Here is a 25,475-nt window from a genome sequence, read left to right on the forward strand (position 1 = left end):
TTGGAGAATTAAAGACAGCAAAATTTTTTGAGATATACAGACATAACACACACAAACTTATTCTATTTTACTTGTCAGTATTGGGTACAATATTTATGATTCCATGGGGTGAGTACTGGATATATTGGCAATTCTTTTCACTGTGTATATTCTTTTTACCCCTTAAACTTACAGATCATTAAGTGGCAAAATACATAGTGTATTATTGTGTATACAAACAATACAAATTATATAACATTTTAAATAGGTAATACAATAAATATTGACCTCATACCTACCAATAACAGTAACAGTATACAATAGGTAGAAGAAATATTCAGTTCATTTTACAGTAATACACACCTTTTGTTGTTCAATCTTAAAGACTACATGGATAAATTAAATTCTGTTAGAAGGTATTGTTATTGGAGGATGATTAAAGTGAACATGTGAAATATTCCCATTTAAATACTGAGATTTACAATAAAAGTTGTACATTAGGAAATGAGGTATAATCTCCTAATCTCTAAAATAAACTTCAGTATACCACAAAATTTAACACAAGTTGACAAGGATAAATCATAAAATAAAAACTTAAAAAACATAACTGTCACTGCCTAGCTTAGATTTGTTCCATTCATTTCTCTTTCCGGTGAAAACTAAAAAGGAAGAGTTTTTTTTTTTTTTTTTTGCAAAACGTCGACGTAAGGCGCGGCTGAAGTGACGTCAGAGGGCGTGTCCAAACAAAGGACAGAAGGGACTCCACAATGGGAGGTTCGTGTCTTTACTTAAACTAACTTACTAGAGAAACGCTCACTTTACCACTTATTTAGACTTCTGTTTCGCTTTAATATCTTCTCAATGGGTCCAAAACACGAACAGTAGCATAAGTACTAACGACATGAACGACTTGTCTCGCTTTACCAGTGACAATGTAACGCCTCACTCCAAGTCCTGTTGACGTTTCTGAAAAGTTTTTCCAAGAACATATTTGACCGGAGACAGATGCTTACTTTTCACCTCTCTGTCTACATACAAGTTAAATGACAATGAAGTGTTGTGTCGAGACATTACCAAACCATGTCCACATAGCTACTCCTCTCCTGCCACACTTGCGAGAAAAGACACTTAGAATGTCAAACTACCTCTCAGAAGCCTATAACCTCAAGTGAAAAGGCTAGCTTATTATCAAAAAGTGTAGAGGGGAACAAGGGTCTTGATGAAGTATTAACTTCTTTTTGTAATTCCTTCTGATAACACGCACAGACAGTTTTCATGAGCAGCTGGTAGAAGACAGCGCCTTCCTCAAAGCTGAGCAGAGACTGGACACAGAGTTGGTGGACAAACTCATCCTGCAGCTCAACAGAATCTACCCGCAGATTCTCTCCGACAAGGAGGCCACCAAAGTAAGTCCTCATACACAATGTGCGTCACTGCCATGGTGGCATGTTGGCAGTGGTGCTGTCACAAATAGAAGATGCATCACAGTGTAAAATTATTCTATTGTCAATAATAGTTTCACACTAAAAATGTACGTCTATGTTTTATTTAAAAAAGGTTATTTATTATTATTTATTAATAGTAAAGGTATTCATCACACAGCAGAATGACCACTGTCAATGTAATTATCTTTACTGGAGTATTAACTTGCAAGCAGCAATTAAAACTGTAGCTATATATGTGTTGTAGTTTGTAAACTCATGGTAGGTTTGGTAGATCTTTATAGAATCTTGATTTGAAAAGTAATTAGTAGCCTAATTGTAGCTGTGCGATACATGTAATGGAGTAAGAAAGACATTATTTCCTCCTGAAATTAGGTCAAAGAATGGTACTTAAATTTTTTATATATTTAAAATTGTACTTGCATGTTTAAAATGGTACTTACTTTTATGACTGAAGTAAATGTTATATCACTACATGTAAAATTATTCTAATTCTTCTCAAGCACCTGACAGGCATCGTAGATTCAGATCCATGGTCGTTTCGAACAGTCACTGTGGTTAAAAACTGTATCAAGGAAATTATGTCTTAGAGGCACTAATTACATAACAACACTTTACTGTAAATAAATGAAATAATTTTCCATAATCTTTTGCTCTGAGCTGGGCAATCCACCCAGAGTATCTGGATACAAGCTCCAGTGTCAGTAAGCACCCTAGGAATAATTACAGTTTTGGGATCAAAAATAGCCTCTTATAATCCCTGTTGTTGTTATCCAGTTCCGAAACTTGGATGTGCCCACTAGTGTTCGACTGGGTGAGCTCCTGACAAATCTGCAGGGCAAAGGCGAAGAAGCATGCAAGGAGTTTTACAGGGCTCTCCACTTGCATGTAGAGGAGGTATACTACAGTTTGCCCACTCGGCTCCGCCTGAGAGGTTAGTCCTTATCATTATTTAGATATTATAGAATGGATTATACGTATTTAGTTGTGTATACTAGTGTACTCTACTTTTTATTTGCACACCAAAAGTAACCTGTTCTGCTTCCAGATGCCTTGGATCCACTTGCATCTCCACATGTCTACCGACAGCGACATGTTATGAATGACAGAGGTACGTTGTGAAAGGAAAAGATGTCACTGTGTCACCAATGTAAACATTCAAACTGTTTTACTATTCAAAAAAAATCTGAAACTGCTAAATGTCCACCAGAAGATGGGTCAGGTAGTTATTTAACAAGCACACCAGATAACAAATTACTTTGGCATTGTTAACCTCTCTCCAGGTCCCCTCTTCTTTCTGGGATGTTTCGGCGTTGCTGTAGGGATGGCTATACTCTATTACTACAGTGGTAAGTTGTTTTCCAGTTGTTTAACTGAAAAATCACCTGACATTGTAATTGTGGTGATTATATATTGCCAGTGTTATTGGATAGTTAATTTGTAACAGCTGTTAATTTAGTGTTACTAAGACAGTGTCCTTTTTCTGTAGAAGCTAAAGTGGCGGGAGGCAGTCGGGCCCTCGGGATGGCTGCTCTGGGTCTGAAAAGAAAAGCTCAGGAGGTTCTTGTTTGGTACACGGAAGAAAGCCTCATGAAATAGGGGGCGATTCCTTCATACCAGGTGCTTCAGCAGTACTGCTCTATAGAATAGCCTACTAGTCATACCAAAGCACAGCACATTATCTTCTCAAGGGTTCAATACTAATTTTGTACACAGTTTTATAAATTATTTTGTTACATTTGGCGCTTTGCCCCACTTTACTCTCATGTTTATGTCTATTTAAATAGGTTAAAGAAATGCATACTCTCGATTTACAAGAAGATTAAACAATGTAGTGTCACAAATGTGGTGTAAAACCATCTTTAAACCAAGGTTCAGGTGGGTAACACCTAAAGTATTTTTTTGCAGTATGCTGAGCTATGTACATTTATTTGTGTAACTGAGAATTATGCTGCCTTATCTGCTCAGTCACCTCTGATATCAAGCATATTGAAATAACTTCAGTGTCCATCCCGAATTAATTCAGACTAGAACATCATCGCCATCTTGCGGTCAGAAGAGGAGCTACAGCACCAAACGTAGCCTGGTTTATATTGGTTTTCTAGAAGAGCCGCCGAAGTTCTGCTGTTCACATTTAGACAAAAAAGAGATTAGTCCCGTGACCAGCCAGATATAATATTGAGCAGTAGCTACATTGTGATATTTCAGCATGAATGTATTATTAGGTCTTGTATTACATCCATGTATTTCTGTCCAGTTCATAGTTTATAGCTTAGCGATCACGTGATTGCTTCAACCAATGATATCCCGCCGTACCAGCGCAGTGCATTATAGGTAGGATTACGACCAAAATAATTTAAAATATAAGAATATCTAAGAGTTGTGATAATGAAGCGTTAACACAGATCAACCGGATATAAAGGAAACATACCAGAGTTTTGTTTTACAGATATAATACTTGGAAACTTGGGAATGCACCATAAGTGAAACTACGTTGTATAATTCCTCATCTATATAGTGACGTGTCTCCTTCATCCTATCGTGTTGTATGAAAGGAGAGAAGGTTAGCACTCCCCTTGACAAGGATGGAATTGGCCCTCGTGGCCTGCAACACATATACGGTTAAGGCATTGCCACCTACTTCGTGGCATCTCTAACCAAGTTTTTTCACGAGTTAAACATTAACTTTAGACAAAGACTGAGAACGTTAACAAACAATGACTTATCTCAAAGCACGTCTCCTGTTCACACTATTTACTTTAAAACAGGAAGCATGCCTGAATATTTCCCCTTCTTGTTTCCTCTGGGTCAGCTCAGGATGAGACTTTTTTTTTCTGGTTTGCTCGTAGCAGCCTTTAGCCCAGTGCTGAATACACGAAGGATTGCTGCAGATTTTACATTTGTTGTGTTCTGTTCAGTTTGTGAGAGATTTATCCCAGCCTCAATAATTGATAGATATTGCGTCCAATACTGTGGATATTTTCTTTTTCTTAATGTGCCTTTTTTCAGTTAGTTAGTTAGTGATGAGCCTATTTTAAATACAAAGTACTGCAGCAAATTAATAGACCCCAAAATGGCAGACATATTACATTTGATGGTATTTCTCAGGCTGTTTGTAAACAATTTCATTAAAATGTATGACAAAGAGCTTCAGAACATAACAGTATGGTGCTTTGTTAAAACCTATTTCTATGTGATGGAGGTTAATCTTCAGGATTTCAAAAGGTTATGTCAGAAGCGCCTCAAGATACTTTACAGCTTGTATTTGTAACACTTTTATAATATCATTCTAAAGGGAAATATTGGTGTTTCATTTGTGTCAGTTGTCAATTCATGTCTACTCATTGATCAGTGCCTAACAGTCACATTCTCTGTGCACTCTGCCATGTAAAAATGCCTTATCATATGATTGAGACTTATGTCTTTGTAAAATAAAAATTATGCATGATAATCATTAACAACATATCACTTTTGTAGTTTCATTTATAAATTTATTCAAAATAGTAGTCATAATGTGTAAAACAAGATGATTTAGCAAAAAGCTAAGGAACATTTTTTTGGTCCTTTAAAAATAAGTCTTTTAAAAATAAACACATACATACACTAAAAGATATATTCGCGTAAATCAGTTTAAACATTACATTACTAGACTTTGCATAGAACTTAAAAAAACAAAGGTCCACTTCATTGGATGAGGTTTAAAACGCTTTAAAACAATATATTTTCCCCATAATAAAGCTGTTAGGTAATACCTCGATCAGCAGTAGAGCCAAAATGGATCCTGTTGCAATTTCATTTGGATTATGCTGTGGTGACTGTTACGTTTTCTTCTTTTCAGTACACATACATTAGGCTTATTCTGACAGATACTGACAAATTTAAACTTCCAAATAACAGTAGAACGTTTGTTTGTTTTTCCCCAGGAAACATTAACAGTGGTTGTGAGTGACAGTATATAGACAGTATATTGCTCCTAATATGTTTGATTTCTAGGTAAAGGCAATTTATTTGCATCGGCAACCTGAGCATGATAAGAGGTAACAAAGGGGAGAATTGCACCGTATCAAATGAAAACTGACCAGACATTTGTCCACAGACATAGTTGGTGAAGAAGGGAACGCCTTAAACACACACACACACACACACACACACACACACACACACACACACACACACACACACACAGCCACAGCAGACAATGTCACTTGATCCGCGGGGTACGTTGGGCCTCCTCAAGCTTGGGAGATTGACTTACAGAACAGCAAAGGCACCTGCATGCTATTGAATCTGGTGAATACATATCCTGTCCATTTTTATAAATAATGTGGAGGTCCATCTTTACTGAGTTCGTCAGTAGGCTTGGTAGGTCATGTAGCAGGTGATTAAGCACTTGGGATGGGCTGCTGGACACCGAAGGCTGTGATAAAGACGTTGATGACGACGATTATAAAGACAAAGGCTGTGGCAACATTTTCCATGATGTTCAGCTTGTAGTGCATGCTTTCGTCATTCAGGTTCCACTTAACTGGGGACAGAAACATGACACATGAAGACGTTACAGTTTTGCTTAGACAGTAGGAGTGACCTCCTTTTCCCAGAAGGTGGCAGCACAGAGTTTCCTGTCAAATTTGCAGGAAAGCAATCGTTACTGAAGACTAACATATAAATTAACAGCATCTGACAGCACTGGCCTCAGGTGAATAATTAGCTTCTTCCTCCATTAGAACATTACACGCTTCGCTGGTCTGAGAGAGGCACCTGTGTGAATCTTCTTTTAGTCAGAGGGAAGGTTTGTATTTTTACACACCCTCTTAGTACTGGTAAATCTCCTATGACATAATATATTTTACGATAATGAAGAGAGCTATTTTAAATTGGAAACAGCAGCAAGCAGAGGCAACTTGGCAGCTACTTTTTCCTGTTGTGGCTCTCTAAACTCAGTCTATGTTTGTTTTCTAAGTAAAGGAAATCATTTAGGTTGCTTATCTTGGCATTGCAGGACCAAAACAATACATATATATTTTTTAGTATGCCTTAGTATTAAACTAAGGATAACGGGTTTAATATGCTGCACAGATTATAAAACACTTTGAAGCAACATATGGGATTTTGGGCAAAATAAACAAAACTGACTTTACTTGGCTTCACTTTCTGTAAATCTTCTCATAGGTGATTGAATTGAAGTTTGCGAAATAGAAGTTTGCGAAATGACCTCCAAACATACCTATGAAGATGAGCATAACTCCCACCACGACTTGTAGGATGAGAGAGATGCTAATAAAAGTAATGAGGGGCACATAGAAGTTGGAGTCTGGTCCTTGCTGCAGCACAGCCTTTAGCTGTGAGGCATTAGCCATCAGTAGAGCCACGTCCAGCATACTTTCTGCTGCACTCTTCTTATTGGCATAATGGTTCATGTTCAGGGGTCTCGGTTGCCTCCTCCATGGGTCTCGCAGCGGTACCTGAAAACAAACACAGACCTTGACATCAGTATGACACAAAGAATCACATATAAGTGACATCTGGTGATATAATATCTGACGCGTGGGCTTGATAATCTATTTTCAGCAAGGTCAGTGGAAGATTTCAGATTTGTCTCCAATGTTCTTTTATTAATGGTTCTATTATGGTGGATACCATTTACATAAAAAAATAAAGTAATCAGATGTCACTAATAATTCTGTGATTTAAAAACTAGTAATAATAATGAATACACCTCTAAATAAGCCTCAACCATCAGTGTGCTGTGTTGGTAAAAAACTCTATCTTGACCATTTTTGACTTTTACAACTGTAACACTCACACTGCCAACATGCCTGATTTTCTGTCCTGAAACTTGTGTAAAAGTGGTATTTAAAAAGTTTCTTTAACATGGAGAAAATGAAAGCACCCCGCTGCTGCCATCACGTTGGATTTCATGGAAATATGGCAGACTGGATCTAATCTAAATTCACATATGTCAATAAACTCAAGGCCTGTTTAGTACTATCTGCTGTACTGATGACAAGAAGAATCACATTTAACTGACATACTTCGTGGTAATTGTTTTGTAATACCATTTAGTGTGAGTGTTATAGTATTCATGTGTGAATCACTTTTTAGTTTGACCGTTTGAGTTATAGAAAAATTTAACCAACTGAATAAATTGAATGCATGCACTACGATGACATCAGACCTGATCAGTATGATGACGAAAATGTGACACAAAATGATGCAATCATGGTACTCTTTTCGAGGGAAACTATTAACGGAAGTGAAAGTGTTTGGTCAGTGACAAATTTAAACAGGGAAATTTTGTTTAACAAGAAAGTTAATTTTGTTGGTTTTAGTTCAGGGGTCAAAAATAATTTGTCACATCTTTTGTTTCAAATTGACAAAGCCATGAAAACACAAGAAGCTAAAATAGCCTCGACCCAAATACAGTGGAAAAATTGAGTAAAGACTCATGCAACATAGTAAATGTGAAAGCACAAACTTCTAGCAATAAGGAAACTCACTTGCTCACCACTATCATTATCAGATTATTATTAGATATTCCATGTTATTTCTTAAGTAAGTAAAACAAAATATGAAATATGTATCCTTGTGGAGAGTTAAAGTGAGAAGAATTTCATGTTCCAGTAACTGCCAGATAGACTGGCTAATCTATCCAGGAAAGGTTTATGTCAAGGAGTCCATTTCCTTCCCTCTTATGGCACAGCAAAGAAAGAAGTTGTTTTTTCCTCGTTTGTTTTAAAACTGAAGTGAGGATGTGGTAAACGGTTCATTTAAACAGCATAGACATTATACCGCAATAAACCAGGGTCAATACCAAGACCCCTGTTAATGCTTAGTATGAGTTTAGTACAGTGCTCAGGGTTTCAGTTCAGCTGCTCAACTCAGCATTCACCTTTCTTCACAGAGGAAGAAGGGTTCTCTCATAGTAGACCAAAAGATGAATATGAACGTTCACTAGTTGTCAATCGCACGTATTGAATTCTGTTTTGACAGTTTCATTTTCAGTTTTGGTAACTGACTTCTTATAATAATATAAATATAAATATAAATAATATAACTATGAGTAGCAGACATTACATACTTACTGTACACTGCTTTATGTATTTTTGAGTTGATATAACTGTAAATCACTGTTTTTATTTATTTATTTATTTACCTTTTTACTCATTTACAGGTGACGCTTGATACCATGTACAATACATTACTGATTATTTCCAATCATAATTTTTCTAACAATGAAGCTTATGAAAGCCTGAAACTGACTATAATATTATTATCAAAACACAAGTTCCCAGAGCCTAAGGGGACATTTTCAAATTGCCTTTTTTGTCTGACCAACACACATCACAAATTTAAATTAAACTTAATTATACTTATATTAAACTTATATGAAAGTAAATTGTGACATTTGGAAGCTGGAAGCAGCAAATGTTTCGCGACTGTCTTAATAAATTCTGTAAAAACTGTATCTATCTTTAATATAGTTGTAGTTTTCTGTCAGTTCCAGCAATGTAAACATAACAGTAACAAAGATTACTGAGCATCCCCCACTGTAATTTGCAAAAAAAAAAACCCCAAAAAACAATTACATTGCACTTCTAATAACTATACTAATGTAACGCAAACAAATATCATTAGTCAGTGAAATAGCCAGAAGCAGTTTTACTTTTTAATATATAGACAATTTCCCATTTAATTTTTGTAGAGACCATTTTCCAAAGTTATTTTTATTGGTGTTATTATTATTGTTGTTGTTGTTGTTGTTGTTACTATTATTGTTGTTGTTGTTGTTATAAAGCTTGTTAAGCATGAAGGTTTTTTTTTTTAGCTATTGAAACCTTCTGGTCCAAGAGCACAGACATTTGGACAGACCTTCCTGATAAAGGACAAAGACGAAGATAGGGGATATATGATTCTTGAGTGTGACCAAGTTACCGTTACAGTTTTAGCCCATTAGGTCAAATCATAATCCGGGCTCGGGTCGCAGGCTGAGCTGATCCACATGGATTCCTTTACAGGACAATGCTCGTACACTGTTCTCACATGGTCCTCTGTCTCGCCTGTCATTACAAAACTGAATAACTGAACTTTGAAACCTTTGAGGGCAACAGCAGAGGAACAGAGGCAAAGTCCAACACGAACCCAAGAATCTTTGGAGATGAATGAAATGTTCATATTAGTTTTGAAATTGGAGCTAATCCAAAAATCAAGCTAGCCGGTTGCATTAGCTTAATGAATTCTTGTCCGGTTGCGTCGGCTAACATCAAACATAAAGATGTCTGGATGGATGAGAGACTCGGATGAAAAACAAGAGAGCCAAATATTTCCTGTGATACCGATGAATATCTCTAATTGTACTGACCGGGGAGTCTTTCTGTGGGAACTCAGCCTTGGCTCAGTTTGACCAGGACATTAGTGAAGGCTTAACATTATTGAACACGAAGCTGTGTTTCTCTTTTGTACCGGGGACATGCGCCGCCTTACCTCCACCTCGCCGTTTGGGTCCGCATCCCCGTTCATTTCCAAGTGATCCGTAGCCATCTTGTTGATAAACTGCCTTGTATCCCGAACAGACAGATCATGTATATAGAGGAAGAGTGTTTGGTCCAGCCGGCGGGCACCAGCTCATTGTTTATAAAAACTGCTGTGACGACAAAAGGGGAGAAAAGCCTCAGACTACCGCCCCTCAAAAGTGGGGGTGGCGATTCTTCAGAAAGCTGTGGTTATTAGGAGAAGTGTGAGGAGGTCAGGATAACCCATGAGTGTTTCTGTTCATGGGTACATATGAGTATTTCCGTTCAGTTGGTATGAAAGGCTGATGGCGGGCAGATGATGTAGTTGTAGACATTCATTGACAGACTCTACAGGCAATGTGACTGTATACCGCCACCATGCGTTTCAACGCGATATTGCAAGACCCAGCTGGCTCATGTTGCTCCAGCAAGTATATGCTATGAAACACGCTGAAGTTTGTCATAATTATATTCAGCAATTTTGCTCAAGGCTTTGTACCACGTAAGCATGACATCAACTTAAATAGGAAAAGTATTCAAATTACATTTTGATACAGAGTCCCTCTCAAAACATCAGTGCTCTTATTATTTCAGTTTTTGATTGTGCTTTGAACATATTATCAAACAAATGTATAATAACTAAATGATCACAGACCAGTTGGTTATTAGAGTTATTGGAGGTCCCTGGGCTCCAGGGCAGCTGCCCACTTCCCCCCTTTGATAATCCAGTCTAGAGCAAAAATATAAGTAATTTGATACAGTAGAACAAAGTAAACAGCCTAGATAAATGAATTGAGTCCATATTACTGTATTATTATTATTATTATAGCTGGTTATTAGTATTATTATTAATAATAATAATAATAATATTGTGAGATAAAGTCTTACACTTTAAGATGATATTCACCTTTCCACTTATGACAAAGTCAAACTTTAAACTTCCGATTTGATAAGCTGAGGGTCTATAGAGACAAAGCAACTCTTCCAGACACCAGACTTCATGTTATTTTTGTATCATATTTGACACTTCAGATTAACACTTGATTATCACTCATGCAAGGTTTCTTGCATGAGTGATAATGGTACTATACATTTGTTAATAAAAATGTCAAAAGTTGGTTTTCTACCACAAGCACATCCTTTAATTCATGTATGTGTTTCAAGCAAAGTTGGCAAACCAACAGCAGCTTGATTTAGACCCAGCTTGGACCTTTATCCAACAAAACACATGTGGCCTTGTGTGACCACAAAATGGGAGCCATGTGAATGGGATGACCAGCCACCACTTTAATTGTCACATTCATGGTGTCTCATTGTAAACTGGCCCTCTTAGGTCTGGAACCACCCACTCAGTGGTTCCTATTATTTCCACTGTTTCCCTGGTGATCTGGGCAGGTTTTGTTCCTCAAAACCGACCCTATAAAATTCAAAACAATCCCTTCAGGTTGATCCTTGTGGAGAAAAAGATACTTTTGAGCCCTTAAGTAAAGCTTCTGATCTCACAGTTCTTGTCCTTATATCTCATTACCCTTGATTCAAATGTAATGAGTCCGAATTATAGAACAAATAATTTTTTTAAAGTTTCAAAAGAGAAAAAAATGAGCCTGGTCCAAAACAGGGAAGATAATGACAATATGACCTCTGTACCCCCATATCTGACCTTTGTGTTGACCAGAAATCTAAACACAGCAAATCTATTTATTTCATAGACTATTTGTATCTTAAGTTCTTTGAACAAATGATAGAGTTGTAAAAAATGGGCAAACTTTAAAAGCTTATTAACTCCTGATCAGATTGAAACAATCTAATAATAATTCTGTTATCATGCATGTGTTTGAGAAAAAAAAAAAATACTTGAGCAAGCAGTTCAGGAGAGCGTCTCTGCCCCGTAGCCTCTCAGCACGGGGTCCATGTGGAGGAGTGAAACATTAAGATGTCCGGTGCGTCCTATCCAGTGTCCCATAATTCCTAGCAGCGTCCCTTTTGGTTGGTAGGCTTTAAGAGTCATCTTCCCATTGGAGGCTGAGCGCGTCACGATGAGGGCGGACAGTGGTGTGGTCCACACAGCCCGTGTCAGGGGAGGCTGAGGGTGCCGCCTAAAAGCGTGCCGAGGTATTGGTTACGTGTTGTTGCTAGGGGCGTGGGTTGTACCGTGAAATATTCTACTTTCCCCGAACCTGAAAGAGGGATGAAATTCACTGAGACAACAGTCGTAGCAGCTGGACGAGAGATGCGCTGACAGCCGCCTGCTCCGACCTGAGGGAAACTGTGCCGCAGTGAGCATAATCTGATAAGCGCCTGTGTCCATCCTGCACTCCGCTCCGGGACAACGCTATGGAGAGAGAGAGAGAATAAAAAAAAAAAGAAAAAAAAAAAACAGTACGTGCGGATAGTTAAAGGAACAATGCAGAGATGCTGAGGTCACACTTCTCGGAGCTGATTCAGGCTTTCACCCGAAACACCTGCTATTTATTTGCCTCAGCGAGAGCCCAGGTCGATGAGCGTTTACAGAGAATGACAGCTGCGCACTTGGCCGTCCCGTGATGTGTCTTTTGGAGGGATTAATGCGTGGCAGAGCCTAAACACCCTGGCCTGTCCACTGTAGGCCAGTGATCTGTCTGCGGAACATATCACCTTTTTTTTTTTCTTCCACAGGCTAGTATGCGCTGGAGAAGGGGACCCTATGCAGTGTGGAGGAAAGTGTTTTCGTGAGCTCATAGGTTAAACTGGCAATGACATCAGGCTTAACTTGAATAGCTCTGTGCTGTACTGCAGCAAGGTGGACCCGGGGCGTGAGGTGGCAAGGAGCAATGCACGCATCCTCCGAGCTGGACATTTTTGTCGGGATGTTCTCTGTGCTAAACAAATTCAAGGCATAAGGCCATAGACACCCTGAGCTGGCGAACTGCGTCACTGCACGCGAGTGTTGCAGGTAGGCAGCAAACTCTCCCACCGCCGGGAGAGGAGCATGCTCATCATCTTCCTCACACAATGTCGCCGGTAGGCTGAGTCTTCAACAATTACCCGGGATGGATTCGGCGGACGATTCAAGCAAAGATCCGCCACTGGGATCCACATTTTCCTCAGCACCCAATTTAGACTCGGACATTAATGCAAATGCCTGTAGGCCTATCTATGAGAATGGGACAGACCACCATGTCAACATACAAAACGCAGCCCTGCGAGGAGCAAGTGACCCCAGCGCATACCCCTCCACAGACTACCGAGGACTCATCCGCCAAAGGTTCATCCGGCGGAGTTTGTGGGTGTCAGACTCCGAGGAGCAGCAGCCGGTGGACACGTCGGAGTGTGTCAACAGCAGCCCGGTGCTCAACATTGACCTGCGGACCATCGTTGATCGGAGTCGGACCCGGGTTCTTCAAGGAACCCGCCTGGGTCTCCAGGAGCCCCCCAGCACGGAGAGCCAGGTGGGGCTGAAGGAGAGCGTCACAGAGAGCGTGAGCGCAGATGAGGTGAAGAAAGACAGGACCGAAGCCGAGCCCAAGGCTGAGGTCGTGAACTCGGATGTCACAGGTAAAGCAGGAAGTGACGAGAACGAAGAGGAGCCCGGGATGAAGGCTGTGTCCACCTCACCTGGCGGGCGCTTCCTCAAGTTTGACATTGAGCTGGGGAGAGGGTCCTTCAAGACGGTCTATAAAGGTCTTGACACCGACACCTGGGTCGAAGTGGCGTGGTGTGAACTCCAGGTGGGTTCATGTGATCATTCAAGTCCGTCATCAATCAGCCAATAGCACCCTGTTATTACAGGACTCTAAAGCAGTATTTGTGATTGGCTTGTTGAGAAGACACCTGCCCTGAAAGGTCTTTGTTGAGTGTGCAGCCTGGGTTACTGGTGACCAACATGTGGACAACCAGGGGACTTTGTGGCGGTCATGTGGGTCCACAGCAAACACAGGACTAGTTTAATTCAACTCTAATTCATTCATTTAAAGTTGAAACAATGAGAAAATATAATGATACATTCTCACCAGATCAAATCTAACAAACTCCCAGGCCAGGGTCTTTCAGGGTATTCTGTGTATTTGTTGTTTGTCCTCCCCCTGACAGCTTCAGCAATGTGTCATTCATGTCATGAGAAACATCAGCTTAACCAGTCAGCAGCCAAACCAGTTAATTTGTGTTATTTACTTTCTTATTGATGATAAGAAATGATCAAAAGAAGTTCAGGTCTGTGTGTTAATAACCTCATATTGCTGGTGCAGGTGCGATGTTGTTTTACCCCATTCTGTTTTCCATCTTCTGTCTAGTTTATGGGCCATCATTGAAATCTTTGTTCTCCCTGGGCAACCGAGGAAAAGTATATCGTTCAGAGTATTGTTATAGTTCAGATAGGAAAGGAAGAAGATGTTTATTGCTTATGTAACTTTTGACTCTTTGTCAGTTCTCACATTACACCAGGTTTCAGTTGTCTACATGTTGTCATGTAGTTTTGTGTCGTCCAGATTTACAGCTGCCGTGATTTTTTCTAAACCTACTATGAGGTGTCCAGAGGTACAGAGCTTAGTTTACAAAGACCTTATAAAGTCTGTACTCCTCTTCTGAATACTTCCTTGACTAGATTTGTATTGAATGCCTTCTGCTCCTCAACAGTATTCAGTCCTTATACACAATGTCAGCAGTTGAAGATGATTACAAAGTATTTTAGCAGGGGCTATTATACAGCAAACACATAGCTTCATAGCAGTGACAGCTTTCTGTATCACTAATCTGTGTATGTGGTAATCTAATGATCAGTTTAGATACTATCCATGTGATATACAGATTAGCCTGGAGGCAGACCTGTAGACATTGGTTGCCCTTTCAGTGCTCAAAATGTGCTAAGCTTTTGCGGTCAGTCCAGAGCAAATTACTGCCAGGAGATTATATTTGAAAACAGTAAATTAAGTATAATACAGCTGTGAGAACTACAACCTTTTTACAGTATTCTCTGGTGAAACAGCAGCACAGTCGCCTGTTTTGTTTTTTATTTTTCAAAAAAACAATGTGGACACATGCACATCTTAGATTTCAACTTACTCAGCCTCTCTGTCCTTTTCAAAGTTCATTGCTTTGTCCTAAGAATTTATAAAACACTTTCTTTTCTTATGGATTTATTGAAACACATGTTCATTGTACTGCCTTAAGTATATAAACAATCTGTTAAGTCCAAAACGGTTTTTGCAGCAGTATGCTTTTTTTTTTTCCAGCAAATAATTTTAGCACACTTTAAGCTGCTTGTTGTATTGTTTTAGTCAATGCACTGGCTGGTTCTTATATACTGGGGTTTAGACATTTTGCAGGCACCAACAATGTCAATCAAGATGGCTCAGGCTGAGTCAGCACCCCAACATCATTTTAAGAATCTTCAATTTACATTAAATGATCATAATAAGAATAATGTTTGGGAGTCAGCCCCTAGTTGATTGTGCGCAGGGTAATGTAGCCCTGCTGGGGACTGTGTCATCCATGTCTCCCACACAGTGGGTGAGAGAGTCCTGAAGAGGGCCATGGGTAATTTAAAGTATAGGTCCTGGTGACATCCCAGGTTTAAGCCTTGGCTCTCTACTTTAGTAACTTGTATTGAATAAGAGTTCACAGTATTGCTCATACTGAAATAACACATTAAAATTCAGTCATTTGAGTCTTCATTAGGGATTTAAAGGGATTTAAAGTGCGGCTATTTTTTTTCAGTATTCCTTGTCATCTGTCAAAAGAGAAACCGACTACTGGTGTTTTTTTAAAACACTTCTACATTATTAACATGAATTTGAATTTTTTTGAATGTCGAATAGGAAAATCATGTAACAGCAATAGTATATGCACAGTATTTGTGTATATATTTGCATTTGTGTGGCGTCCGAGCGGGTTCTTAGGAGAGCTCTAGTGATGATTCAACCATTCAGTCCCTGGAGGTGAGGCCTTGCCCTTCAGAGCTTCTGTGCATGTGTGGCTCGCTCACAAAAAGCTGCTGTAACCCAAATGCTGTGTGTGTGTGTTTGGGGGTAGAACTAAGAGTGAGACAGCAGAAAACGGGATGCTTATAGAAAGATTTATAAATCAGATTTGAAGAGGAGCTGGTGCCCGGTGTTGAGCAGGCCAGACAGCTAGTCTTGTTACTTATTTATCTACTTAATGATGATCAAACATCTGCTGAGCAAGTTGTTTACCCGAAATTTACAAATTATGCAACATAATTTAGTAAAATGCCAAAATACTTTTTCACTTGTTATTATTTGTCTTGTTTGATGGCTTAGTAATGAATGCTAAACATGGATTTATACCCCTGTGGTATTACCACACAGATGTGTCTGGAGAGTGAATCCTGCTGATGCAGCCCTCTGCACCAAGACAGGGAGAGAGCGAAAGGGTGGGCTCATCTAAGGACAGCGTGTAAGAAGTATATTACTGGATACACAGCAGAGCAAGAGATCTATATTTTCTAATTGCAGCGTTATGTGCTCAACATTCCACAGTACATTAAATACAAACATCAGTGCTGCCAACATGTGATTTACCCAGTTTTTATTGTACTGAACGACTTCTGAGTAAAGCAGATGTGTCGTAAGTGCCACACCCTGTTTAGGTCTTATCTCTGCATAGAATGTTTGATAATCTGTTGGTAAACTCCTTAGAAAATAAGGCAACGTGGACAGAGAGGTGAGATGAAGTCTAATACATTCGTTCTCACTAAGAATCAGCATTATGAAGGTAGCTAAAGCAGGAGGCGTATCGTTCACAATGCTGCACATAATCTAAGATGCATTAGGTTGCACACTGCATAGGCCGCTATGGACTGTGGATGAAATCTAATTCCCCAGCATCAGTCAATAATCAATGACAAAAGATGTACAGTAGGTTATTCTGCACCCAAGAGATTTAAATGCACCCTCATTGTTCCCATTAAAATGTGTCTGTGAAAGACAGTAGGAAAGGAAATCTGGTGGCCATGTAGCATTTGTCGTGGTTAAAGCCAATGGGTTGTAGCTGCCATGCTGACGGGAGAGAAATGTAGAAGATGTCAGCTGTTTTACTATTTTTTTTTACAACAGTTCAGGGAAGACAGGGGCCAGAATATTGATCCAGCATACACAGATTCACTCAGGTTTGTACATCCAAAGATGTAAGATTGAAACTAATTGTAAAACACTGATCAGTTCAAATACAGAGTTCTTGAAATTTTGAGCTTTAAGATAGAAAACTATATATTTCCAGCTTACTCTTAATGGTTTGTTTTTGTTCCTTTATTCACCAGCAGCACATTTGATGGACAGACGTGTCTGTTTCTGTATTATAACACCAGATTAAATTCAGCTTTTACTTATCAGTCTTCTGAAAATAAAGTCTGTATTCTACTCATAGGTCTGAGGTGTTTTAGTGCTGTGTGTGTTTTATACACAGTGGGGAAAAAAGAATAACTGGTTCAGACCCCCATGTCTACCCACTCAAAATACCAAGATTGTGTTCACTCTAAACGTGAGCCACAGCCAATTCTGACAGAGCCCCACTCCTGAAGCAACAATGTGCTATTTAAAGGAGGTTAAAAAAGGAATTGTATCTCTTCAATTACCACTTTATATAACAAAAACTCCGAAAATGACGACGATTCAGCCCCCTCTCTCCTCCTCCACCACCCCTCAAACTTGTTAAATTTAGACAAATTGACTACTCCTGGAGCTCGTTCTCTGATAAGGCTCCAGAATATTGAAAAAAAAAATGAGTGGGCGAACTTCGACTTCACGATTTCTCATTTTAAAAAATGAATTGTCTTTCTCCATTTTCCCCAGGAACGGAAACTGTCAAAAGTTGAGAGACAGAGGTTTAAAGAGGAGGCAGAGATGTTGAAGGCCCTCCAGCATCCCAACATTGTGCGATTTTATGACTTCTGGGAATCACCGGTGAAAGGGAAGAAGTGTATCGTTCTGGTGACAGAACTAATGACCTCAGGGACACTAAAAACGTAAGAATCACTATGAAAATGCCAACGAAAACAGCTGTTGTTTGAGATATCTTGGTATGCTCCCCATTTTAGCCAATGTCCTTTTTAACTTTATATTTGACTGTAAATCACTGTTCATGAGATGCAAATATTAGTCTCTTATTGCTGCTTCTTACAGTAACAACCATTAGACTGACATCATGTTGATCAAGTTACATGCCAGCTGAATGACACCATTACAGTAAATCTAATGCTAGACTGTGTGGAGGCTGAAACTCCATGATATTATTCATGCAAAAAATAAAATGAATAGCTGTGATTTTAGCATTGTTTTTCTCACTCAAAATATAATCAATAAAACATACATAATGGGCAACACAATGGGACATTTTTTTTAGGCAGCCAAAATGAGGAGATTAGTTTGAAAATAGAATAGTCATCAGAAATTCTTATTAAATGTGTCTTTGTAGCTCACATTAATGAAAGCAATAACAATTGGCAAAGGAGAAACAGTTTATTGGAAACATTTTATCAACATAGTGGCTAGCTAGGGACATATCATGATATGTCCTGCTGCCAGTTACCATTCAATGTATTTAGAAAATGCTTTTGCCTGGTGTCAACTGGCACATCTCAATCGTGATAATGGTGTTTATATTTTCTCACAGGTATCTGAAGCGCTTTAAGGTGATGAAGCCTAAAGTTCTTAGGAGCTGGTGCAGACAGATTCTCAAAGGCCTCCACTTCCTCCACACAAGGACTCCGCCAATCATCCATAGAGACCTCAAGTGCGACAACATCTTCATCACTGGTCCTACAGGCTCTGTCAAAATAGGAGACCTGGGCCTTGCAACACTGAAGAGGGCCTCCTTCGCTAAAAGTGTTATTGGTTAGTCATTAGCAAGTTGGCAAGACAGTGTTTTATTGAATTGTGACGAACAGAATATTTATTTCAAACCTGCAATAACTTGTTTGGGCCACTTGGGGGCAGCGGAAACATGCTGTAAACACAACAACATCACCTTTTAAGTTGAAATTGTAGCCTTGGCTGCCTATTTACATAGACAGAAGATATGGAGCAACATTAGCATTCATTTGGAGTCGTGATTATGGTAACCTGATGAATGTAACGCCAATATTCACTCTCCTTTTAGCTCTGTTTCGTTCTCCTCCAACTCCTGAAGGAACTACCTGACTCTTAAGCTCACCAGGTAGTTCATAACTGTCTCTGTCTGCCGATTGGTGCTGGACAGGTAGTGTATGGTGAGTTCTTAGAGATTTTTCACAGAAAAGAGCTGCCTGCTGCAGCCTCAAAACAATGCTGACGAGAGAGGTGAGAGTTCCAAAACAGTGAAGTTATGGGCCATAAAAAACCAAAGCAATGACCTGAAAGACACTTAAAAGTTCCTTAGAGCTGAGGAGAACTGCAGAGTCGGATGAAAAGTCTATATGTTATGTTATTAAATGTTACAGACAAGGATAATTAAATCCTTCCCAGTGCACAATTTTGCACTGGGAAGGACTGTTGAAGGACAGTAACTGTTTTGGTTCATAGTATCTACTTTAAGCCCATATTAGTTTGGTCGAAGTTTTCTCAAATAGCTTAATGCTAAATAATCATGAAACAGATATTTTTGTCAAAGAGTAAGCTCTTATTATTGTGTACAAGTTGCACAGAACATCCAACATTTACTTTTTTTTTTCAGTTTCAGCTAATTCTCTTGTCTGTCATTTGCGCAACTAGAAAATTATTGGAATCATGATTTAACTGGTGTGTTGAATTTCAGTCCTTAACCCTGGTATTGATCGCAGTGAAATATAATGAAACACTGATAACAGTGTGTGAGTTCAGAATTTATCACCGTCTCCAGGCACTCCAGAGTTCATGGCCCCAGAGATGTATGAGGAGCATTACGATGAGGCTGTGGATGTCTATGCCTTTGGGATGTGTATGCTGGAGATGGCCACCTCAGAATACCCCTACTCTGAGTGTCAAAATGCTGCACAGATCTACCGCAAAGTCACAAGTGTGAGTTCACGTTCAAAAGTGTTACACTCTGTCATTGCTACTACAACCATTTCAAGTTACTGTTCGAAAAGGTTTTGAAGATTATGACTAATATGATATATACTAAAATTGTTGTGAGGGACTGGCAGACAAGCTTCCAACTAATTACAAATAATTTCACTATCAATTAATCATTTATTTTTAATTGACTCATTAACCACACACTCTTTAAAATGTTAAATTTTGAATTTGATGACACCAAAACCCGATTATTATTCAAACATAGTGATGAAATGGACAAGAAACAAATATTCACATGTTTTGTAACTTTAAGTATGTGACTTTTACTGAACAGCGACCACTGTGGCTACAAAATCATAGCCATGTAATAGGCTAAATGCTAAATGCTTAACTTTGCTGTAAGTGATGGTTAGCACTTATCTTAAAATGCTAAATGCTAACAAAGCTAAATATGACAGTGGCACAAGTGGAGAAGCGTCGTAAAGTCAGTGAACTGACACAGTAGCTATATTGACCTCAAGTTTGCTAACATTAGCTAACATTTGCCATGAAAGCTACTTCTCATGTCTGAGCAAGTAAGCCTGTAGCAGCAAAATCATTGAGTGTCTTTTACTGAGCGATGGAATTTGACTATTTATTTGTTAGAGGAAAAGTGTTTTCTCTCAAAAGTCCAACTTTAACCACTAAACTATTTTATGACTCAGCTATAGCCTAATAATGATAATTTTTTTGTGGATGGACTAATTCCTCAACTAAATGTTGCCTTGCTCCAAAAGTCCCTCTGTGTAGCAGTAACTCCTTTATTATTTATTATTTATCCCCATAGTTGAGATGTTTAAGAAAAACTAAAGTGCTTTGGAGTATCTGTATTTGACACAGACAGTCACATGCTAAGTACTGCTGCTTTGAGTGTGACACTTGGTAAGCTGAGAGATATTAATGCTGGTTTGTTTTGCAGGGGGTGAAACCTGCTAGCTACGGTAAAGTCAGCGACCCTGAAATTAAGGAAATAATCGGGGAGTGCATATGTCACAGATGGGAAGAACGGTAAGTGGAGCAGGATCTTTGACACTGTCTCAGGGCTTGTGACGCATTTTATACGTAGGTAGGGGTTGTTTTGTTTCTGTTCATGCATTGTGACATAAATACCTGTGTATGACTCTTGACGCATTTTCTGTGAAAGTGACAGTGTTTCTCTGTGTTGTGTAGCCTTAGCTTTTTCTGTCTCTGTGATGTTCAGTCTAGGTGAGTAGCTGGTGTTTTTGTATATTTCCTGCAGGTACTCCATCAAGGACCTCCTGAATCACGCGTTCTTTGCAGAGGATACAGGCGTGAGGGTGGAGCTCAATGAAGAAGATGATGGGAAGAAATCATCTATTGCTCTAAAGCTGTGGGTTGAAGATCCTAAAAAGTTGAAAGGAAAATACAAGGACACTGGTGCCATTGAGTTTACCTTTAACTTGGTGAATGAGGTCCCAGAGGTTGTCGCCCAAGAAATGGTAAACAAATATTTTCAGTTACAGAAAGACTAATCATATTTTGTTAGCCAACAGACATCAATTTTAGAGTTTGACTTTTTCTTTATTAGGGGTTAACTCTATTAATATTACTTTAGTCTGGTTTAAATGTCCCTGCTCTCTTCTCACCTTGGCTTTTGTTGTAGTCCCCACTCTGGGTGGTTTCTTTTGTCAACTTGGCCATACTAATTGGCTGGCAGGTGTCTATTAAAATCCTTCGACAGTTCAAAAATAGTTGTTATTCAGTGTGTAAAGAATATTACCATAGCAACAATACCTCTGCCTTTTACAATATTACCAGTTATCTGTCGCTGTTTGCTGAACCACAGGTTAAACTGGCTACAAAAAAACTGAAAAACTGGATGATGATTGGAGCACAGTTTCTTTCTTTGCATGTGATAAGTGGTTGTAGTATAAGCATAATAATACACAGTGAGGTAGTGGAGGAAATGCTTTGGATATATTAGGACAACGTTTTGTGGAGTATTAACTTTGTAGTGTAATTCCACTATATACTGTGGGTTCTTGAATGTAGTCTAAGTGTCATATAATGATGCAGTTGTCTTAATTTTGGAACACGATCTCAGGCGCTTTTAATTAGGTGTACTTTAACTGGGAGTAGGTCAGTGGTCTGTAATGTACGCTCTGTAATGATATACTTGAGGCATGTACTGTATTGATTGAAACTGGAGTTGATATGTTGATTTATTACATACAGTAAGTCGTCGAATTACAATGTTGATGCAGTTTGCTCTGATCTGCAGTGAGAATCTTACCTGTATCCTGTAGGTTGAATCAGGTTTTTTCCTGGACTGCGATGTGAAGATAGTTGGGAAGTCCATCCGAGACCGTGTGGCCCTCATCAAATGGAGGAGGGAGCGGACTGTGTCGCCAGGAAATGGTGAGGCGCAGCAGAACCTGCTGCAGGTGCCCAGTACCGGTGTGCCACAGGGAGCCACATTAGCCACGACAGATTATGAAGACCAAGAGGTGGAGCCACAGACTCTGATCTGTGCTGTGCCAGCCACCACATCTACCACATGTGAGAACCTGAGCAGAAGCACACATGAACGTATCATATGGCATACAACCTCAGGCTCCTGTAATAAATTGAACCACTGGTCTAACTCATTCAGCCGTTAACAGGACTGACTATGACGTAAAATGGTTAAATTGGTATGCATGAATGTAAGAGAGAAACACGGCTTCTGACCAGCACCTATTAGTCAGCAATGAGACATCATCAACCAGCTTTTGAATTTTAATGAGACGCTACTCTACTGCCTTCTCTCCCTGTCCTTTCTCAGTGTCTGTCCTTCCTGCAGAGGGCATCGCAGTGAATCCTAATGCTTTATTCACTCTGTTATTACAGCTGACAGTGGAGTGAGCTCTACCATGCAATTAGACGAGCTCAGCAATCAGCAAAATGGGGCCTACCAGTCACTTCCAGAGCCCATTTCCACAGCTCAGATGATCTACAGTCCTCCTGCACAGGCTGACCCTCAGCTGCACCAGGGGCCCTACCAGCAACCCACAGCACAGGCCTCACATGAAAACTACACACATGCATCCATGCAGTTACACCAGGGAGCCTACCAGCAAACCACAGGTCAACTGCATCCTGGGGCCTATCAACAAACTGCAGCACAACTGCACCAGGGGCCTTATCAGTCTCAAACAGTGAGTAAAACTATTTCTTATTTCTGTGGCAACTTTCTTAAATTTTCATTTTGCTTTCTGAGTTTTCTGAAATAACAATAACATTCTTATTTTCTTTCTTGCAATGATACCTGATCAGCGTCACTATAGTGATCCCTTTGTATGCCATAACAACCTGCTCATCACTGAGAGCGCGTTGTGTTTTAGGCGTGGAAGCGCTTCCCTGGTTGAGATGTTACGGTGTAGGACACACCCTCTCACCAAGACAATGAGCCCAAGCCCCTGCCTATGTCCGTCACAGGATCTGGCTTCAACAAATAGCACAGAGAGCTCAATGCATGCCACAGACTACCTATGCTCTATCTCTGCCCACAATCTGCAATTATTATCTCCTCTGTTGTCCCCCCATAGACACTCTGATCATGACTCAGCAAGTCATTTTAATTCACCTCTCCTTCCCCTGAATTTACAACCTCCCTCAGAGCTCCATCAGAGCGTCCCACGGAGCCCACAGCCCCACCGCCACTGCAAGGCTTGCATGCCTCTCCTCCTGAGAGATAGCACGAAGGAAGGTGAATCTCTGGGACACATACGCTCTTTCTCCACATCCACCCAGTTCACTCCAGTCTCTAAGCCAGGCTCACCTCCATCTCCTCATCTGTCAAGGACTCCTTCAGTCACTCTCCCTCCTCTTTTGAGATCAACTTCTCCCCCATCGTCAAACAGTCAAACAACCCCGTTTAATTCAGCTTCACATCTTTCCCCGCCCTCACAAGTTGTGCTCCCATGGAGTTTGTATGAAGGTGCAGATCTCACTCTTCTCAACCACTGTCTCCATCACATCGTGGGTCGCAGGACCAGTTCTCCCATCCTCTCGGAGAGAGTCTTTAATCATCCAGTTCACAGCCATGGGGAGGTTGGGGGTGCTTCCTCCTCCGTATTTGAGCGTATAGACAAAAGTCAGAGCCTGGAGGTCCCGCTCTTCTGTAGCCCAAATCTGGACAGGAACCTGATGTTACTGCGACAGAACAGCAAGGGCAGACTGGATCCACTGGTAGGTTAGAGAAGGAGATTTCATTTAGGCTAAATAGCGGCATAGCACCAGCCTGCTGTATCGTTCATGAACCTGGCAGCTGCTTTGCTCCTACGGCTTTTCCATGATAATAGCAAAGTTCAAGAGCCAGTCCCTGCTCCTGCTTAATCCCCAATAAGGATTTAATTTCTGGTCTCAATTTTGGATAAGGTCAGAACATAGCAGGACAGTGTGGCAGCATACAAAATAAGGCGCTAGCAGAGTGTATGGCAGTGAACATGTTGGGTGGCTGAGGAAAGATTAATGCTGTAACTTCCATTTTCCATTTCAGCTTACTTTCTTAAACCTTGCCCGCTGCATCGTAACTCCTGCTTTGACGCGTTGAACATTTTAACCTTGTGCTGGATTTATTATAGTAAATACACAAACATCATCTTCTGTTCCATAGTGAGTCATATCATATTATAAATAGGATCCAATAAATGTCACCTCTCTGTGTTTCTGACAGACAGTTTCTGCTCCACCTACGCCAGCCCCTACTGCACCCCAGAGTAGACAGACAGCACAGAGTTTTCCATCTGCAGCCCCCACTCTACAGACACAGGTTACTGTGCAACCCGGCCAGGAGCAGGTACTGCATGCATCTAACTGCGACAGGCCCTGGCAACAGCTGTAGTGAGAGACACAAAGCAGAATTAGGAAGAAACCGTTTAGAAGTCACCTATTGTAGCCCAATCAGAGCCACCTTCCTAGATCATAATAATATTTGTTATTATTCATTATTTATTATTATTATTATTATTATTTATTTGGATCCTGATTGGCTGTTACTGGTATGAAAGCTGCTCTTCCTGGGAAAAAGTAGCTACAACAGATTCATGAAATTAAATAAGTTCAATAAATTAGACTTAGAATATAGAATAGAATATAAATGAGTTTGGATTGCTGGCTGCTCTAAATAAAATAGCAGGTTTTTTGTTTACAACGACTTAGCACGTTTGGAATGTGGACGACCTGTATGGTCACTCGCTACTATATTAACTTTGCTTATTTGACATCCAAAATGACTAATTCTGGAGTGGGCGTGCTGTGTCAGCTGTTGAGTGCGCTACAGTCAACTAAAACACAAAAACATACATGAAACTAAAGTCTCTTTCTCAGATTAAATCGAAGGCAACTGGACTTGTATTTGTCTGTGGAAGACGTTTCGCCTCTTATCCAAGCGGCTTCATCAGTTCTTATGTATTGGTCTCTCTAGTCCGCACTAGTCTGACCAAGAAAGTGGAGTAGGACCCAAGTATTTAACCTCTTGTGGGTGGGTCCACCAGGGTACCTGTGAAAGTACTGGTTTCACCTGACCATTGTTGTGG

General features: G+C 39.9%; 3 protein-coding genes and 1 non-coding gene across 4 annotated transcripts in view; 3 read left to right on the forward strand and 1 right to left on the reverse strand.

Moving 5' to 3' along the window:
* Positions 1-669: 669 nt before the first annotated feature.
* card19 (caspase recruitment domain family, member 19) lies at positions 670-4,884 on the forward strand. Its single transcript, XM_023414267.2, has 6 exons — positions 670-753; positions 1,246-1,385; positions 2,199-2,355; positions 2,470-2,532; positions 2,705-2,770; positions 2,911-4,884. Exons 1-6 carry the CDS (start codon positions 747-749, stop codon positions 3,018-3,020), a joined length of 543 nt encoding a protein of 180 aa, XP_023270035.1. The 5' UTR covers positions 670-746; the 3' UTR covers positions 3,021-4,884.
* On the forward strand, positions 3,963-4,090 carry LOC111660874 (U6atac minor spliceosomal RNA). The gene has a single exon (XR_002761181.1). It is a non-coding gene; the product is annotated as a U6atac minor spliceosomal RNA (small nuclear RNA).
* Positions 4,885-5,142: 258 nt separating the features above from the next.
* Positions 5,143-10,226, reverse strand: LOC111660853 (ninjurin-1-like). Its single transcript, XM_023414268.2, has 3 exons — positions 9,903-10,226; positions 6,646-6,883; positions 5,143-5,946 (listed from the first exon to the last, which is right to left on the reverse strand). Exons 1-3 carry the CDS (start codon positions 9,957-9,959, stop codon positions 5,804-5,806), a joined length of 438 nt encoding a protein of 145 aa, XP_023270036.1. The 5' UTR covers positions 9,960-10,226; the 3' UTR covers positions 5,143-5,803.
* Positions 10,227-11,981: 1,755 nt separating this feature from the next.
* The window catches only part of wnk2 (WNK lysine deficient protein kinase 2), a 26,113-nt gene continuing 12,619 nt past the window's right edge, over positions 11,982-25,475 (forward strand). Inside the window, exons 1-10 of the mRNA XM_087176029.1 lie at positions 11,982-13,638; positions 17,716-17,888; positions 18,536-18,756; positions 19,739-19,896; positions 20,855-20,943; positions 21,176-21,395; positions 22,203-22,455; positions 22,786-23,093; positions 23,212-24,126; positions 24,614-24,736. Of these exons, the coding sequence (XP_087032155.1) occupies positions 12,961-13,638; positions 17,716-17,888; positions 18,536-18,756; positions 19,739-19,896; positions 20,855-20,943; positions 21,176-21,395; positions 22,203-22,455; positions 22,786-23,093; positions 23,212-24,126; positions 24,614-24,736 (3,138 nt within the window). The 5' untranslated portion in view covers positions 11,982-12,960. The remainder of the gene's footprint in view (positions 13,639-17,715; positions 17,889-18,535; positions 18,757-19,738; positions 19,897-20,854; positions 20,944-21,175; positions 21,396-22,202; positions 22,456-22,785; positions 23,094-23,211; positions 24,127-24,613; positions 24,737-25,475) is intronic.

Source organism: Seriola lalandi, unplaced genomic scaffold, assembly GCF_002814215.2.
Source record: "Seriola lalandi dorsalis isolate HSWRI2012SDOR001 ecotype SW California unplaced genomic scaffold, Sedor1 jcf7180002054522, whole genome shotgun sequence".
Lineage (NCBI taxonomy): Eukaryota > Metazoa > Chordata > Actinopteri > Carangiformes > Carangidae > Seriola > Seriola lalandi.

Bases quoted from the DNA above. Each gene is read 5' to 3' on its own strand.
- card19 (XM_023414267.2), top strand. The intron at 1,386-2,198 runs GTAAGTCCTCAT...GTTGTTATCCAG, and splicing joins CCGACAAGGAGGCCACCAAA to TTCCGAAACTTGGATGTGCC. The intron at 2,771-2,910 runs GTAAGTTGTTTT...CTTTTTCTGTAG, and splicing joins TATACTCTATTACTACAGTG to AAGCTAAAGTGGCGGGAGGC.
- LOC111660853 (XM_023414268.2), bottom strand. From the start codon at position 9,959: ATGGCTACGGATCACTTGGAAATGAACGGGGATGCGGACCCAAACGGC. The intron at 6,884-9,902 runs GTAAGGCGGCGC...GTTTGTTTTCAG, and splicing joins ACCCAAACGGCGAGGTGGAG to GTACCGCTGCGAGACCCATG. The intron at 5,947-6,645 runs GTATGTTTGGAG...TTCTGTCCCCAG, and splicing joins AGTTATGCTCATCTTCATAG to TTAAGTGGAACCTGAATGAC.